Source organism: Pinus tabuliformis, chromosome 4_2, assembly GCF_031772625.1.
Source record: "Pinus tabuliformis cultivar Carrire ecotype Pingquan chromosome 4_2, CPIR1, whole genome shotgun sequence".
Lineage (NCBI taxonomy): Eukaryota > Viridiplantae > Streptophyta > Pinopsida > Pinales > Pinaceae > Pinus > Pinus tabuliformis.
Window position 1 is genome coordinate 567899371 of NC_142304.1, and position 18921 is coordinate 567918291.

Sequence of the window (18921 nt, forward strand, 5' to 3'; positions counted from 1 at the left end):
CTGAGCTTTGGATTTTCAGTCCTTATCGGAAAATGGAGGTATAAGGGTCATTTATGTAATTTGATTTATGCTGCCATTTATTGAAAGAGGCCTCCCCACATCGAGCAGGGCCCAGAGAGGTAGCCCACACTGGGTGAAATCCGTAATCAAATCATCTTATGCCTTTGATCTCATGTTGCTTTTGATTTCCACTTCTTTTCATGTGTTTATGTTACTTGGTTACATGCTCTTTTAAATGAAATTCTGTATGCATCCATGAAGTAAAAGATCTGGATCGGTAGGAGAAGAAGGTAGAGGTTAGATTGATTTTAATGAGGCCAAGGGTTTTACGATCAACTACCTTGGAGATTAATTCCAAGATTGTTGGAACAAGGATTTTGGTGAAGAGGGAGATGACATCAAAGCTTACCATGATGCCAATGGGGTCAAGTTGAATGGTATTAGCCTTTTGAATGAAATGGGAGGAATTTTTAATAGTGTGAGTAAAGGGTTGAAGTTTGGAGTCTAAGAAGCAAGAGAGGGCATGAGTAGGGGCCGAATTGCACTAACTATAGGTCCTAAGGGAATATCCTTTTCATGTAAATTTGGCTCCCATGGATTCTAGGGGTTATGGGATGCTAAGGCGTGAGCCACTTCTGCATAAGAGGATCAATGGATGAGGCTTTGATGGTTTGGGTGATCAGGTTAGTGACAATATTAATAGAATTTTTAGAGAGTGGTTTGTAAGAAGAGGTTGCCAGGAGCTCTTGAAGTTTTTTCTAAATATATTAATTAATAAAATTTAGTTTTGATAACTAGAATTTAAATAATAGAAGAAGAAAAAGCATTAATTTTTCTATCTAAATTTTCTCAAAAAACATTATACAAAATTTAAGTTTAAAATTTGCTAATTTTCTTTCACACAATATTTCCATGCATTTTGTTGTGAATATTATGTTTCCATGAACAATGAACACCACACAACATAAATGACATAAGGAGCTATGCCACAAAATTGTTTCTTCAAACTAAGAGTACAAAATATAATAGCGTGCACCATAATGTTTGGAGATAGATTTAATTGAGTAAGTGCCTCATTTCTTACTTGTTAAATATGATAAACCATTTGTGGATTCTAAGAGAGCCATCTCAACCAATATTTCAATACTTTTGCACAAGACTATTGTATAGAAATGACATATTCATCCAACAACCTTTTCACAAAGATGCTAAAGGAAACTTTCGTAGAAGGCAAGTCGTTGTCTCGATCATAGAGCTTTTCACAAGTGCTTTCACAACATTCATTGGTACGACAATTCTATCTATAGTTTGATTTTTTCTCATCTTAACAACAACTTATTGGTATAAGTGCCACTGATATCTTTAGCGGATAGATACCTCATAATGTCCATGTTCAAAATTTATTTCATGCCATTTCAAAAAACCCAAAGAAGTTGAACTCCTTTGCTGTACCTTGTGCGTGAAGGATTGCCATTATCCCTGACATTTATGTTAGTTTAACTTTTTTTTATAAATTTAACCTCTTTCTACATCTTTTAGAAAATATATAAAAACTCAAATTTTGATTATATTTTATTTTCTATATATTTCGCTGCTGCATTATTATCCACATTTTCCTATTTCTAATATTAGGTTACTCCTTTTTATCATTTGAAATATTTTTACTAAAAATGAAACCATAAATTCTTTAAACAAAAAACCTTTAAGCTTCTCGACCATAAAACATAAATTCTTTAAACAAAAAAACCTTGAAGCTTTTTCGTCGGTGTGAATTAATTTTTTGTTTTTGGGAATGGAAGAGAGGTTTGTTGTTGATGCATGTGATATAACATTTACTGTATCAAGTTCGGGAGCGAAAAACCCTTGCTGTGTCGAGGAATGGCGCCTGCTGCAAATCCCGATCTGTTGGGAGACTCCGACGACAACGACGATGTGGCCAACATCAAGATCAACGAAGCCTATGCCAAGCGTTTCGCCCACAACAAGCAGCGAGAGGCCCTCCATCGTTTGCAGGAGCTCAAAAAGCAAGGCCATGTCGCAGGGTCCGAGTCAGATTCCGAGTCCTCCGACGAAGATGAAGACGAATATGGCCTTATCCCGGAAAGCACAGAGATTCAGATTTACGAAACCCTAGCCAAGATCAAGAAGAAGGACCCTGTGATTTATCAGAAAGACGCCAAACTCTTCAATGAAGATGAAGACGCGGAAGAAAAGGAAACTGTAGAGAAGCCGAAGAAGAAAAAGTCTTTGTATCTGAAGGATGTCATGGCCCAGCATTTGCTCGAAAATGGCCCTGATTTTGAAGAAAAAAGGGTTAGAAATGCCCCCAAGAGTTATGCAGAGGAGCAGGATGAGCTGAAGCGGGCATTCATGGAGGCCGATGAAAGTGATGATGAAGATGACGGGGGTTTGCTTACTGTGAAGAAGAAGACTGCAGAGGAGCTCCTCCGCGAGAAGAAAGAGGAGGAGGAGGCTGTTGCGGAGGCCGAGCAACGGGTCAAAGATGCTGGGATTGCGAGGAAATTGGACGAATATTTTGGCAACGACGATGATTTAGATGAGAATGACAGGTTTTTGAAGAATTATTTGATGAATAAGGGATGGATTGAAAGGGAAAACACGGGTTTTGATTATGGGGACGTTGTTGGGGTTTCTGAGGACGAGGAAGTGTTGGAGGAGCAGGAGAGGTACGAGGCGGAGTATAATTTTAGGTTCGAGGAGGGTGCTGGGGATCAGGTGTTGGGTCATCCAAGGTTTGCCGAGGGTTCTGTGAGGAAGAAGTCAAACGCGAGGCAGCTTCAGAGGAAGAAGAAGCAGGAGAGGCTGGCTTTGGCTGAGTTTGAGAGGAAGGAGGAGTTGAAGCACTTGAAGAATGTTAAGAAGAGGGAGATTTTGGAGAAGCTTGAGAAGATTAGAGCTGTGGCTGGGGTCGTAGGTGATCAGGGGAATGTTGTGGATGAGGAGGATCTCGAGGATGATTTCGATCCTGCGGAATATGATCAGAAGATGAGGGAGGCATTTGGTGATGAGTACTATGGGGCCGAAGATCCGGATGAGGAGTTTCAGGGGCATGATGTGGATTACTTGGAGAAGCCCGATTTTGATGCAGAGGACGAGTTGTTGGGTTTGCCCAAAGGTTGGGATGGGCGGAAAGCTGACGGGTTTGAGGCCGTAAGGAAGAAGGTGAAAGCAGAGCGGATATCAAATCCAAAATCAGTCGAAGATAGGGCGAAGAAGGTGAAAGCAGAGCGGATATCAAATCCAAAATCAGTCGAAGATAGGGCAGGGGAAGATGAAGCTGACGAAGATGAAGATGCAGACGAGGGGGCAGAGGAAGATGAAGTTAATGAGGACGAACATGAAGGGGCAGAGCAAGATGAAGCTGATGAAGATGAAGATGAGGAAGTGACGATTATTAGGGATTCGAGGGCATCAGGTGTCTACGATGGCGATGATGTTGAGGATGTGGGAAATGAACCAGAAGAGACTAGAAGCAGGAAGAAGCGCAAAGGTAGAGTTTCTCTCCGAGAAAAGTTGGCTTTCGACAAACACCTGGAGGAATATTACAAATTGGACTACGAGGATGTTGTAGGAGATCTTCGCACTCGATTCAAGTACAAGGAAGTGCTATCCAATAGCTATGGTTTAAGCACAGAAGAAATTTTGGTTACAGATGACAAGGAGTTGAATCAATACGTTTCTTTGAAGAAATTAGCTCCTTATAGGACTGAGGAATGGAAGCCTCCAAGGCACCATAGGTTCAGCCAAAAGAAAAGAAAAAGATTGGCATTGCTGGGTGGCGTATCTGACCACACAAAGAGACTGAAAAAGTACAGTCAAGGTAAAAACAAGGATCGTGGGTTTAACCGTACAAAAGGGCAGAAGAAATCCAAGATTAAAGGTCGAGGTGAGGAGACTCCTGCCCCGAGTTCAAATGACCAGGAGAGAAAACACACACAGAAAACAAACGGTGCAGTAGACTCTACACCAAAAAAGAGGCGTCAAAAATCGGTACCCGTTATTCCCTTGTCAAGGCTAATAGCATACGGAAAGGTGCCCTTTAGAATGAAGAAAACAAATAAGTAGCGGTTCTAAGGCTGTTGTCCATGCTTCGAAAGTGCCACTTATGAGTTTTCATTACTGCAATAATCAACTCAATGCCATTTTTCTGTAAATGATTGCAGCTCACTAAGATTGACCAAGGATGTAAGTTTGTGAACCCTCTGAGCTGTTTGTTCTGTGGTTGCAATTTGTTTAACAATCTGAAGTTTGGCGTTTTCAGAATGAACATATGCTGAAGCATGTTATTTGTTTGTAGCTTCCTTTACATAATCAAAGTTGTAATCGGAAAAATTCCAAAGTTACGTGCAGCTTTTACTTCTCCTATAGATTAATCGTATGCACATTTGATGTGAATTTCCCTCATGCTTATCGTAAATTACTTCAGTAAATTTTTGATGCCTTCATAAAATTATTTAAATTAATCCACTTTAATTCTGATTTTTCTGATGTAGAAAGGAAGATCCCCCATATAAATTTTCAATTGTGTTTTCAATCCAGATCATAGTTCATTAATATAATTATTATATTCAGAAGTTCAAAATCTGCAAATACAAACACACATACACATAGAAGCATTTGCCAAACACAGAGATGTCTTTAAATTGAATACCCCAAAATCCATTTGGAATTTTTGGTTGATATGTAGATCGTTTTTGAAGACAAGGAATAGTAAATATCTGTCGTAGCTATCTCGATCGTAAGGAGGAACAATTTTGTCAATCACCGCATCTTGTACTCAATGGTGAGTGAGCTGCAGATCATAGAATTTATGCAGGCCTTTTGGATCAACCAAATCTATGTTCTCTACCTTTGATTTGTTGTTACCAGCTACAGAAGGAAATCTGGAAATTTGTTCACATAACCCCTGTTGTTTTAAAACGAGAAACTCACCAGATCTCAGAATGCTACTGTTTTAGATCTTCTATATTTGGAACACAACATGAAACAGGTTTGAGATTGAAGGGACAATGTAATGTATGTAGTTTGAATTTACCTCATTAAACATCCTTTTTTTCGTGCCATCTCAGTAATCATCCATTGTATACACATCTTTTATTATTCTTCACTCGAAATTTGCAAGTCTGCCTTCAAAATTCCTGTCCCTAAATATAATCTTCTAGCAGAGCAGCTCTCAATAGACAGACTTTGACCAAACGTGCTGCTCTGGGATATATTTTCCTTTGTTTTAGTGATTTTTTTTTCTGTTCCTATTTGAACCACTGCTCCTTGACACTTTTCGTTGCTTCTTTTTCAGATCCATTTTTTTTTTCTTAAGCAGTGGTAAGATATCCTTCCTAATTGTTGCTCGGACATTTTCCCTGCATCCTTCTTTTCCATTTTCATAGATACACAAACAAAAATTGTTCCATGTGTTGATAATCAACACTGCTCATAGCTTCATCAAGTTTAAGATCATAAAACTTCCATTGCTATTGTGCATGAGATTCTTACAACTGCAGTCAACGCTGCTCAACCTGCATGATCCACCATGTAAACAGGTCCTTCAAACCTGGAAATGGATCCCATGCTACTGAAACAGATCTTGCGCCAGTAGTCCTCACACACGGGATCCCAACCAAATAACATTAGAGTTTTTATTTATTTTTTACCTTTTTTAAAGGATATCTACAACATGTCTGAAACCCTAAGCAGCAAATATGCTATTTAGACTCTTAGTTAGATCACTTGTTATTAATCTATAGGTTGTATATCCATATAAGTATGTTATTAATTACCTGTAGCCTGTATGCTGTATAGCAGACGATAATGCTAGCAAGAAAGGTCTGAGACATCAAAATTAAAATTTTCATTTTTTTATAATGCTAGTAGCAAGAAATGTCCAAGACATTAATATTTAAATTTTCAATTTTTTATGATGCTAGTGGGAAAGCTCCAGGAAAGCTTTGAGACAATATATGGATAATATTACATAGTATAAACTTAGTTTTCAGTTTTCTTTGAGTACAAAGGATTGTTGTGTCATTAATAATTTCATTAGATCAATCCCATCCAATTTTAGGTGAAGACTCCTCTTAGAACAGTATGATACAAAGACTATAGCATGTTCTTAAACAGTGTATGGTTTTGATTTGCCATTGTAACTAGCTGGGAATTTTTAGGTTTTAAGGCAGATTTCAAGGAAGATGGCAGGTTGATCATGATGCGCATTGTAGAATTGAAATATTCAAATGATGTGGATGTAGGCTTATTTCTGGATATGTAGTTAGATCGACTCTCCATCATCGTATCATCATATCATTGATGAGGCACTCAATTTTCTATTTACAGTTATCCTTTTTGTACAAGGCATGATGGATTATGATTTCAGTCTTCAGATTTATAAATTATCTAATGATTTCAATTTTAGTGTTGTGATTCATGAATGGTTTTGATTTTTAACTTTGAATAAGTTTTTTAAAATTAAAAAAACATATTATTATATTTCTTGTATGTGGCATTTAAATCCTGGCTTTTCAAATCTGGTGGTTCTGTATACAGATCTAGATCCGTATTTGTACTTGTACCTGTTTCCTGGTAACTCAGGTTTTGTTTAACTCTTGCATCTTCTTTGGAGATGATGTGTAGATTCTTTTATAATTTTTTTGGTTAAACACTTCCCATAATTTTAGACAAGAACAACACAAAAGATGGAAAACAATTTTGTTGCTTAGTGTTGAAGATGATTAGAGTATTCAGGTAGAAAAACATTCTATACACTATCTTAAAAAACCTTGAAATCTCATAAAGCCGTTATGGGAAATCTGTCACAGTTGTAGAGTTCATAGGATCAATCCCAACATCCAATGTATTATGTTGTTGTGACAATAGTGAATGCAATTTGGCACTCATTCATCACTTGGTTGAATTTTTTGGTACTTGAATGGATTTTCTTAGTACCCAATTCCATTTTCACCTGCTAAATGGACTCTCATCTAAAAAAACGATAGGTAGATTTGGGGCCAAGTGCCTTGAAAGGATTTCTTGGGTTTTTGAATATAAGATTATGGACAGTAACCTTGCTGGAGTTTTTCTTTCTAGAGATCTTCACCAACACTTCGATGCATTTAGCTTGCGCGCTTTATATATTCAACATTGTCATAATGTTTGAAATTGTTGAAATTCTTAAAAATATTTGTTTGAAGAGGTTAAGGGTGTGGGAGTTAGTGGTGGACAATTACAGTAAGTTGAATATCATGGCCTCTGACAGGAATAGAGGGATAGGAAATGAACACTATTTAGAGTTTTGAAGTGGCATCCATTATGTGGTTCATGAGTCATTGTTTGAACTTCATGATTTTGGTACCCATCATGGCATTAATGTGCACACGCTCCTTCGCTAGTAACAGGGCTGTTTAGCAGTTGTAGGATGCCAATCATTCTTGGACATACAAGCCTGGAAACATATCCATTCGCATGCCTTTCACCGCTCAACTGAGTCAACCTGAACCCTTGTGCTGAGGCCTCCATGGGCAGGACTTGATCCCTAATCATCTTCAGGCACTCCGATGACAACCTCCTTGCCCTAAAGTACAACATCATGAGTGCTAACAAGGGTGCCCCTTTGGACCCCTTGCTTATTCTTTTGAAAGTGAAAGATGTCATGGAGTTCAAGTAGTGTAAGAATCATGGCATAGGCGAGCCTTCACATTTGACAATAAGCTTTCAGACCCCATAATATTGTGTCATTGATTTCTAGAAAAAGTGACTAGAATTGACCAATTGCACCTAGTCAAGTTCCGTTACAAGTTTCCTACAATATTAACATTCTAAGAAACAGTAATACCTCGTAGTGCTAATAAATAAAATAACCAAGACAGGTTTTTTGATCCTTTTGTATGCAAGGAAGCATTACATCAGTTGGCTTATGAGAACTAGGTGTCTTACCATTACTATAACCAATGCTTTCTAATGAACCCAAAATAACAATCCAATCTTATTACGATCATACAGTCATGTTATCTCAGAGATGAGATAAGATAAGATAACATTATTAATGCACATAGGCAAAAGAATAGGTCAGTGGGACTAGAAAAATAATCAGATACAAACATAATGTTGAAGTGCGAAGGTCACAACTGAAAGTAGAAAAAAAGATATGCAAATGAACATAGCGGACGGAGACGGAGTGCAAAAAAGGGTGACACAGTTAACATTGCTAATAGTCATGGAAGCACATAAAAAATGGGTGGCCCAAGAGGGTAAGCCCTCGAAAAGAGAGAGCCACTACTTAGCATTTGGTATAGAGGTGGAAGGAGATGAGGGAACATAAACATCTTTTCCCACGCCAATCATTAAATCACTCTAAAACCCTTACAGAATATTTAACACATTAGATCAAAAGCCTAAATCATGTACATAAAAATTTAAACTTTTGTTACAATCATATAACTTAGAAGAACAAGTTAAATAGGCTAACAACTACATAATAACAAATGGTTTCATTCTCAACCAAGGCACAATACTTCCAGCTTAGTTGAATGGTTGTTTGTCCTGAAAACCACATTACCAATTTAATGGCATGATGCCTATAATAGAACCATAACATGTTAACTTCTGGTTGATGTAACCAGTTAAATACTAACAAATTGATTTTTGCAGTGTCTATATGCAGTACCTTATAGACATTAAGCTGTTTTTGAGGCAGAGAACATAAACATCTTTTCCCACGTCAATCATTATATCACTCTAGTGTCCTTATAGAATTTCTAACACCCTTACACCAAAGGCCTAAATCATGTACACAAAAATCTGGACTTTCGCTACAACCATATAATAGGCATACAAATACATGATAACAAGTGACTTCCAGCTTAACTGAATGGTTGTTTGTCCCGAAAATCACCTTACCAATTTAATGTCATGATGCCTGAAATAGAACTATATCATGCTAACTTCTGGTTGATGTAACCAATTATTAAATAACAACTTATTGGTTTTTGCAGTATCTTATAGAGATTAATCTGTTTTTGACACAGAGATCAAGGTTTTTACTGTCAAGCAAACCCTCATTAGGCAACCCAAGTTGCTCCTAAGCCAAGAATCGTGGCTAAGTTATTTATTGTCCCTTTAGTTATCACTGAAAACATTATATGCTTAATATAATGGCGGTAATAAAATACAGTGAGGGATTGGATAACTCCTATGCCAGGCTATGCACTTCATTTCAACATTAGCTGAACAAGGTTGATCACAACCAAATTTAATTGACTTGTTTCCAACATAAGGAGACTTACCAAGCTCTACACATTTCAGATTTGTTGGAATTTTAGCCAATCCTCTGATATGTTCTTAGCATTCTAAGGGCTGCGAACAACAAATGAAAGGTAATTCTGTGGGCTTCTTAGTGACTTCAAGTCCTATCTTCATTAGTTTAGCCAATTCAACCTTCTAGCCCAGCCTGTACCATTAATAAAGAAAAAACATAAATATGGTTAGGTGGGCATAATTTGGGCCCTCTGTTGCTTACATTTGGCCTTTTCACATCTTTTGTAACATTAGTTGATTAGGGCGTAGGGCAGAAGGCACTTTGTGTGATTAGGTAAACCTCGTGCTTTTACTAGGTTGCAAATTAATTACGCCGTAAGGCGTTCCCCTCTGAAATCAACTCCCTGCTTGTCCAGCTGTCATAACCATGCTCCGTTAGATTATATGTTAGACGATTGAAAAGCGTTTAGCCGTTGGATCCTGCAAAGGTGGTTTGGAAAGAAGTTGTTAAACCCTAACCATCACTCCCGAACGATTTCGACTTCGCGTCTTCCATCGCAGGCAACCGAGGCTCACAGGGGATCTTCCATTTCTCCCGAATGGTTTCAACTTCGCGTCATCGGGAACAGTTTCGATTTCGCCTCGTCGATTGCAAGCAGCAGCGGGCGAGGTAAACCCTTTTGGTATACATTCCATTTTGTGGGTATAAATCCTGTACACAATGGAAATTATGCTGGTGAGGAAATGTTGTCCCATTTGTTTTGCGATCACTGGTCTTCAGAGGAATTTTAAAGATTGCAGGAACAGTAATCACAAAAATATTTCCCAGGTTCCTGTATGTGATCAGAAATTTACAATATTATTTGCAAGTTGGTTCTATCTGTCACTAAAAATGTAATGCAAGGCTACGAGATTTTGGGCTTGCTCGGCATGAACCTGCAGCAATCACTGAATGCAATGCATCACCCTTCTCTTCTCCACTTGTAAGTTGAAACAGTTTTCTTCGACTCCGTAGAACCCATTGCTGACTACAATTTGCTTTAAAAACGAAGGCAGCGACTAGCCTCTTGCAGTTTTCTCTGGTTTAGAAATTCAATAGTCGCAGAAAATACATACACATAAACAAAATGGTAATTCAAAAAGGAGACATGGATAAGTATCAATAACAAAATTACGTTATCCATAGCTTAGAGCCCACACTTAAAATGAAAATTTAAACATCTGTAAGGTTAAACCTGTTTCAAAGTTCATGCCATGAAGTGACGACCCTAGAAGGCTCTAAAGTTCTTTCTTGACCTTTTTCAGGTTTTTCCCTTTCTTGCGTTACTTTTAGGAAAGAATTTGGTCCATACCGGTTGAGCTGGTCCAAAGGTTCAGGTCCAGCCAGACTTGAGCCAAGTCCAACAAAACCTCGTAATTATGAACCACAGTGGGTGGCCATTGCAAACCTCACAAGGCATGCTCAGAACGCCGGTGCCTAATATTCACAGAGTTATTTTTGAGCCCTGATCTTTGCAGCACAAAATCAAAATCAAAAGCTCAAAAAGTATGGGTTTCTCAATGGTAATGCAACCCTAGCCTAGCCATTGTAGAGGAACCAGGTGCCAATAGGGTTTCAGACACGGTTTCCCAGGTGCCAATATCAGCCCCGGGTATGTTTTAACTTTGTACATGTCCCAGATTTTGTGCAAATTTACTATGCGTAGTTAGGCATTTGAAGTGAAATAGGCGATCTCTTCTGACCTCATATGGCTTAGAAAAGCCTAAAATTAGTCAATAATAATTGTCCAATTGTCTAAGTAAAACTGCATATAAACTGTAGCCAAGAATTATATTGACCTTATTAATAAAAGTCCTAAAATAGGGGTTAAATACTCACAACGGTCATAGTGGTAAAGATTCTATCAGTCTGATTAACAATCAGCTTCTCATCTGCCATGAAGCTATGAGAAGGGCGATCAAGCTTCCTTGTTTTGTATTTCATTTCAATCCATTTGTCTTTAGCATAAGCGATGGTGTAGTAAAGCTAGACATTACTTGTCTAAGATTTTATGAGTCTGATTAACAATCAGCTTCTCATCTGCCATGAAGCTATGAGAAGGGCGATCAAGCTTCCTTGTTTTGTATTTCATTTCAATCCATTTGTCTTTAGCATAAGCGATGGTGTAGTAAAGCTAGACATTACTTGTCTAAGATTTTATGAGTCTGATTAACAATCAGCTTCTCATCTGCCATGAAGCTATGAGAAGGGCGATCAAGCTTCCTTGTTTTGTATTTCATTTCAATCCATTTGTCTTTAGCATAAGCGATGGTGTATCCACTCTCTGTGGGTATTGTTGAAAGCAGATCAAAGTGTCACAGCTAGCAAATGTCGCTAACAAAATTCTTTGTCAGTACCTGACTAGCGATGAGCTTCGCATTTATAATGAAGCTATGAGAAGGATGATCAACTTCCATGATTTGTACGTTCTTTCAATCTATCTACTCTTTGACATCAATAGTGATGTTTCCTCACTCCAACTGGATATGTTGTAAATGGTTGCAGCAATAAGTCAGTAACATGCAGATACATGAAGCATACAGGTTGTTGGGAGCTCGACTATAATAGAAAGAACCATTCAATAATGAAGGTAATACCATAACAATAGGGTTAAATAATTATTTTTCTGGAGATCTCTGGCTGGTGACTGCTTTGCACCTAACAGAGACAATACTCTAATTACGGCAAGTTCTATTTAGTTGTCTACAAGTGTTGATTGCCACCATAGACACCAGCATTGCAAATTCAGTACATTACAACCAAATCTTTCTCAAATATGTCCGTAGTCAAAAGAATATTTGTGACACTATTTCAGCCTTCCTGCAATTTTCTAAGAGGCTTAAAGGATTCTACCAAGATGGTCGGTGTTTACTGATCCGTATCAAGTCTTTTGCTATAGCCATAACTCCACTTCAAACTTTTGTTGTAGCCATAACTCTCTTTGAAGTTATATGACAGGCCCAAAGCCCCTGTATCTGCTGGAACAAGTTCCCTCATCTAATACTCACATTTAAAACTAGAAGAGAACCATAAATTGTAAGTTGTAAATGCAGCAGAGACACACAAGGCACAATTTTTGAAGACCTTCTAAGTGCCTTCGATCCTCAAAGTTATATGCCAATGTACTGGATCTGGTCGTCACCATCCAGATCCCTAGCTCCAAGATAACTACTTAATTTTGCAAGCAAGTCCACTATTTTATTGTATGTCCTGGACCACGTTAGATTACAAAGCATTCAATTTTTTTTAATGAAACCCAAGGCTCCATTTTGCAAATCCGTATCTTTTGGTCCCATATGTTCCAAGTGATATAATCATATATCAAGGCTCGTGACTACCCAATTCCAAAGCTATTTTGATGTCTACAATCATTGTCAATAATTTAGCAACACCTGGTTTTAATTCTAGAGAAATATCGTTCCTCCAACTGCTGTGGTTTCTTTTAGCTGCTTCATCACAAAATTTAAAAATCCGTTTACTTGTTTTTGAATTTCTAATATAGCAGATGCCTTGATTCTCTACTTTTATTGACACGTTTGCTCCAGTTGCAGCATTTTTATCACAATCTACCCCTCATATTCAATCCAGATCCTGTACTTAGTCACATCCAGCATTTTGGCCGATATGGGATTTGCAAAGAAGATGGCAATGATTGAAATCTATTTATGAGATCTTGGAAGAAAATCCTACTCCTGGCAAGTTGAATTCTCCAAATGATATATTTGCACAGAATATCATCAGGTGATTAATGTTCCACTCCAGGCCAAAAATATTTACTAACCCCACCAGAAGTAGGCATTAGCAGATGCCAGAAACAGATAACAATAAATAGTCCTGGCAACTAAAAGCAGGGCTATCAATGAACATGACTTAAAATGATTATCTGGACTTATGTTTATGTTTCATTTTCCTTCAAGTCAGGAATAGTTCCACTATGACCATCCATCTTTGTAAGAATAGAAACTGTCAGCATTCTAGAAAGTAATTTCTTGTGCAGCGATCTTAGATAAAGTTGGTGGCAGAAGTGCAGTCACGACACAAGAAGATTCTTAAAGATCCACACAGAGCTTCCCTGTCATGTGGTTGACAAGCCCGAAGGCCAAGGCCAGCTTCTTCCTCCGGTTCCACAAATTGTTTTCCTTTTGCTCCTCCTCCAAATCATTTAGCACAACATAACCTGCAGCCTTCATCTGCCCAGACAATAATGAAGGTAATACCATAACAATAGGGTTAAATAATTATTTTTCTGGAGATCTCTGGCTGGTGACTGCTTTGCACCTAACAGAGACAATACTCTAATTACGGAAAGTTCTATTTAGTTGTCTACAAGTGTTGATTGCCACCATAGACACCAGCATTGCAAATTCAGTACATTACAACCAAATCTTTCTCAAATATGTCCGTAGTCAAAAGAATATTTGTGACACTATTTCAGCCTTCCTGCAATTTTCTAAGAGGCTTAAAGGATTCTACCAGGATGGTCGGTGTTTACTGATCCGTATCAAGTCTTTTGCTATAGCCATAACTCCACTTCAAACTTTTGTTGTAGCCATAACTCTCTTTGAAGTTATATGACAGGCCCAAAGCCCCTGTATCTGCTGGAACAAGTTCCCTCATCTAATACTCACATTTAAAACTAGAAGAGAACCATAAATTGTAAGTTGTAAATGCAGCAGACACACACAAGGCACAATTTTTGAAGACCTTCTAAGTGCCTTCGATCCTCAAAGTTATATGCCAAAGTTATATGCCAATGTACTGGATCTGGTCGTCACCATCCAGATCCCTAGCTCCAAGATAACTACTTAATTTTGCAAGCAAGTCCACTATTTTATTTTATGTCCTGGACCACGTTAGATTACAAAGCATTCAATTTTTTTAATGAAACCCAAGGCTCCATTTTGCAAATCCGTATCTTTTGGTCCCATATGTTCCAAGTGATATTCATATATCAAGGCTCGTGACTACCCAATTCCAAAGCTATTCCAAGGCTCGTGACTAATCATATATCAATCATTGCCAATAATTTAGCAACACCTGGTTTTAATTCTAGAGAAATATCGTTCCTCCAACTGCTGTGGTTTCTTTTAGCTGCTTCATCACAAAATTTAAAAATCCGTTTACTTGTTTTTGAATTTCTAATATAGAAGATGCCTTGATTCTCTACTTTTATTGACACGTTTGCTCCAGTTGCAGCATTTTTATCACAATCTACCCCTCATATTCAATCCAGATCCTGTACTTAGTCACATCCAGCATTTTGGCCGATATGGGATTTGCAAAGAAGATGGCAATGATTGAAATCTATTTATGAGATCTTGGAAGAAAATCCTACTCCTGGCAAGTTGAATTCTCCAAATGATATATTTGCACAGAATATCATCAGGTGATTAATGTTCCACTCCAGGCCAAAAATATTTACTAACCCCACCAGAAGTAGGCATTAGCAGATGCCAGAAACAGATAACAATAAATAGTCCTGGCAACTAAAAGCAGGGCTATCAATGAACATGACTTAAAATGATTATCTGGACTTATGTTTATGTTTCATTTTCCTTCAAGTCAGGAATAGTTCCACTATGGCCATCCATCTTTGTAAGAATAGAAACTGTCAGCATTCTAGAAAGTAATTTCTTGTGCAGCGATCTTAGATAAAGTTGGTGGTAGAAGTGCAGTCAGAGGTATATCTGTACAAGCTTATCTAGAGAAAAAGAGTTCAGAGGTCAGAGGTATATTTATGTGATATATTTGCTTCCTAAAAAACTACTTCTCTGAAGAATGTGAGCTACAGGAAAACCATAATTTCAGTGAAAAAAGTGAGCTAGAAGGTATAGTAGCATCTGGTTCTTTTCATGGTTATTTTGTATTGACTTGATTTGGATGCATCAATAATAAGTAAAGTTGATTTGTTTTTATTCCTTATTTTCTAAATGGCACATATCTCATTCTTCTTGAAAGGTAGTGAAAAGGAAACAAATAGATGTAGAGAATAGAGATCTGTTGTGCTGTTATAATTTCCATCATAATTTTTCCATTAGGTAGGTTTGGGAGTCTATGGTTGTTTGATTGCACTTGAAATAAAGTGAGTGAATGTAAAACACCTCATGATTCAGAAAGTTTAAACTGAGCTTTCAATACATTGTTTTTGATGCAGTGCGTAAAGTCAAGATCATGCCAGATATGCCATCCAGATGCAGTTTTCAGTCTTGTAGGTCATCCTTTCTAAATATGGAGTCCCTACGCTCCCGATCTTCAAATTTACAGTCCACAGTTTTCGCTGGATGGGAAGCAATGAGAAAAATTCGTGTTAGACCCCATCCTCCTCTACGTGCCACATATTCATGTTTTAGCTTTTTCATCTCATGCCTTAAATTGGATTAAGCTTTAAAATGTTATTAAAATTAAAATGTTATTTTAATTAATATTTTTAAATATAAATTTCTCATTTATTTAAAAAATAAAATATTTGCATTCTTCAATTTATGCCTTACGGCGTTTCCTTTGCAACATCTGATGCAAATGCTAGTTGTAATTCTCCATATCATTGAAACCAAAATGGTTCACGTATTTTGTTTAGAAGACCTTATAAGTTGTGAGGATAGGTATAATTGAACACACACTGCTACATGTAGATTCATAAATGGAGAGGAGATGAAACAAAAATATTATTTTATGATATAGGTGTATATCTGCATGAGCAAAGGAAAAAGGGAATTACTTTTCAATTAAATTTAAACTGCAACACTTTCAAAGTATGTTATCATTTGAGGTGTGTACATGTTCCCATCCGTTATTTCACTCGTGGACATGCTCTTCTTTCTCTCTCTCTATATATTTTTTCTCTCTTTTGAACGTATCTCTTGAAACCTCCTTTCTGTAGTTTCATGGTCTGAAAGTTTTGAATTATTTTGGAACAGTTTGGCACTCTGAAGTATTTATATTCTCCAAACGATTTTCATCTTTTACTTTTTTGTCATTTTACATTTCTGGACAAATATAGTGCCAATTTCATTGGCTTTTGAGAAAGCTGCCCAGCAACCATCTAAAACAATAGGACGAAGAAGTTAAAAGTTTATTTGTACAGAACAATCTCAAGAAAGAGATTCAATGAGAAAAGAGGAGAAACAAGGAGAAATAGTCCATTAAATGCTTAGAATGCCATTACAAACTGTAATAGTAACAAACGACATATGGAAATGTTGAGAATTTCTTATTTGTACAGAACAATCTCAAGAAAGAGATTCAATGAGAAAAGAGGAGAAACATGCAAGTGGCGAAAAAAGGAAGAGAAATAGTCCATCTTAAAGTGCGTAGAATGCCATTACAAACTTTAGTAGTAACAAATGACATATGGAAATGTTGGGAATTTCCACTGAAAACATTATAGGAAATCAGTGAAGCAGAGAAACCAAGAATAACCTTAGTAATGGGAGTATTTGTCATGGTTATTACAGAGATGACATCAAAGATAGATAGCATTTGCAACTAGAATCCACATCATATAAATATATCTGATCAGTGTCTACCAGTGCCCTCAAACAAAAACTTATTATGCTTGATTGGGTATCATCTCCATAAACTCACAGTTATTGTAGAATGTAAACTTGCATATTTTTACAACCTAGTATCCAAAAAACCTGACTTGATTTTTATAAATGTTTCAAGTAATTTTTATTAATCTTTAAATCTTTATGGATCCAACACTTCAAGAATCACAGCAAGTGCATTCCATGTGTTTTATTTATTCCATTTTCCCAGCGCCAATATGGGACAATATTAAGCACTATGCACTAACCCAATCATTGACTCAGTTCCTTTTCATATTGTCCTTTGGATGAAAATAAAATAATATTCAATGGACAAGATGAAAAGATTGGCTTATGCTGCCAATATGCTTTTTCACAATAATGGTTAGTTTTAAAAGAGAGAATGCAATTGAACCATTTGACATTGAAATTAATAAAATTTGCCTCTGTTTGGCCTTGCCATAAGTGTCAGCTATAATAGCCTATCATGAAACAAGGGACAGAAAGAATAATATGTGAAAAACCCCCGAAGGGGAGATTATTTTAAATAAACTTTGATGGGGCAAAATGTACCGCCAACATTAAGGGGATCTCGCAAGTGTGAAGTCCCAATCAGACCTCACATAATTTGGGATAGAGTCCCATTCGGTATGTGGGTCCGAATGCCACCATGTTTGTTGTTTCTCTTGGGTGATGAGTGAAGAGATGTTAATGTGAGGTGAGTGTGAAATACCCAAAGAGGGAGGACGAATCAACCCACAATTGATAAACTTGAAATACAAGATACAAGAATATAACACAATAGTAAGCAGTATGCCCAAAGAGGAGTCAATTAACCAAAACTATTTGAAACATACAATATTAAAACAGTACCGAAAACTAATTGTAAAGTAGTTTACAACTAATAACCAACATAATGTGTGGAATGAAAGAGCAGGGATTCACAAACATAAGAGCAATAAACTATGAATTAGCTCACCAACATACAACTCATACGAAAGCAAACATGCAGACACAATAGAAGTATAGGATAGCCATTACAACCACCATGCAAGTGCATGTGAATCTATGCCAGAAGTAGAGAAATTCTCTTAGATAATGCTGCCATTTCAAGGACATGCACCACAAGCCCATTATAATCCAACAGTGGGTTGCTCATATCATCTCCAAAATAAATCGCTAGCCCTGTCTACAGTTGCAAAGAGAGAGTGCTCACAACTATCTAAGTGCCCGAAAGACTAAAGAATGGACATATGGAAATGTTGAGAATTTCCACTGAAAGCATTATAGGAAATCAGTGAAACAGAAAAACCAACAATAACCATAGAAATGGGAGTATTTGTCATGTTTGTTACAGAGATGACATGAAAGATAAATAACATTTGCAACTAGAATCCAAATCATATAAATATATCTGAGCAATGTCTACTAGTTCCCTCAAACAAAGACTTATTATGCTTGATTGGGTATCATCTCCACAAACTCACAGTTAATGTAGAATGTAAACTCACATATTTTCAGAACCAAGTATCCAAAACTTTTGACTTGATTTTTATAAACGTTTCGAGTAATTTTTATAAATCTTTAAATCTTTATGGATCCAACACTTTCAAGAATCACTGTAAGTGCATTCCATGTGTTTTATTTATTACATTTTCCCAGTGCCAATATGGGATAATATTAAGCACCATGCATTAACCCAATATGGGATAATATTAAGCACCATGCATTAACCCAATCATGGCTTAGTTCCTTTTCATATTGTCCTTTGGATGAAAATAAAATAATATTCAATGGACAAGATGAAAAAACACTAAGCCAATCATGAAACAAGGGACATAGAGAATTATATGCAAGAAACCCCTGAAGGGGAACTTATATTAAATAAACTTTGACAGGGCAAAATGTACCGCCAATATGCTTTTTCAAAATAATGGTTAGTTTTAAAAGAGAGAATGCAACTGAACCATTTGACATTGAAATTAACAAAAACTACCTCTGTTGGCATTTCCATAAGTGTTGGCTATAATAGCCTATCATGAAACAAGGGACATAGATAATTATATGCAAGAAATCCCTGAAGGGGAA

At 37.0% G+C, this 18921-nt stretch overlaps 1 protein-coding gene across 3 annotated transcripts; it reads left to right on the forward strand.

The window, feature by feature from the left end:
* The first annotated feature begins 1742 nt into the window (after positions 1-1742).
* LOC149170562 (KRR1 family protein) lies at positions 1743-15786 on the forward strand. Of its 3 annotated transcripts, XR_016258996.1 has the most exons (3): positions 1743-3183; positions 3238-4206; positions 15462-15786. XR_016258996.1 is itself a non-coding variant. In XM_089423922.1 (2 exons), exons 1-2 carry the CDS (start codon positions 1879-1881, stop codon positions 15531-15533), a joined length of 2205 nt encoding a protein of 734 aa, XP_089280048.1. In that variant the 5' UTR covers positions 1743-1878; the 3' UTR covers positions 15534-15786. The 3 variants fall into 3 exon arrangements, 1 of the variants encoding a protein (XP_089280048.1); XM_089423922.1 differs by having other exon boundaries at positions 1743-4011; XR_016258995.1 differs by having other exon boundaries at positions 1744-4206.
* Positions 15787-18921: the final 3135 nt, after the last annotated feature.

Coding starts and splice junctions, on each gene's coding strand:
- LOC149170562 (XM_089423922.1), top strand. CDS start 1,879: ATGGCGCCTGCTGCAAATCCCGATCTGTTGGGAGACTCCGACGACAAC. Junction 4,012..15,461: donor AAAAGAGGCGTCAAAAATCG/GTACCCGTTATT, acceptor TTTTTGATGCAG/TGCGTAAAGTCAAGATCATG.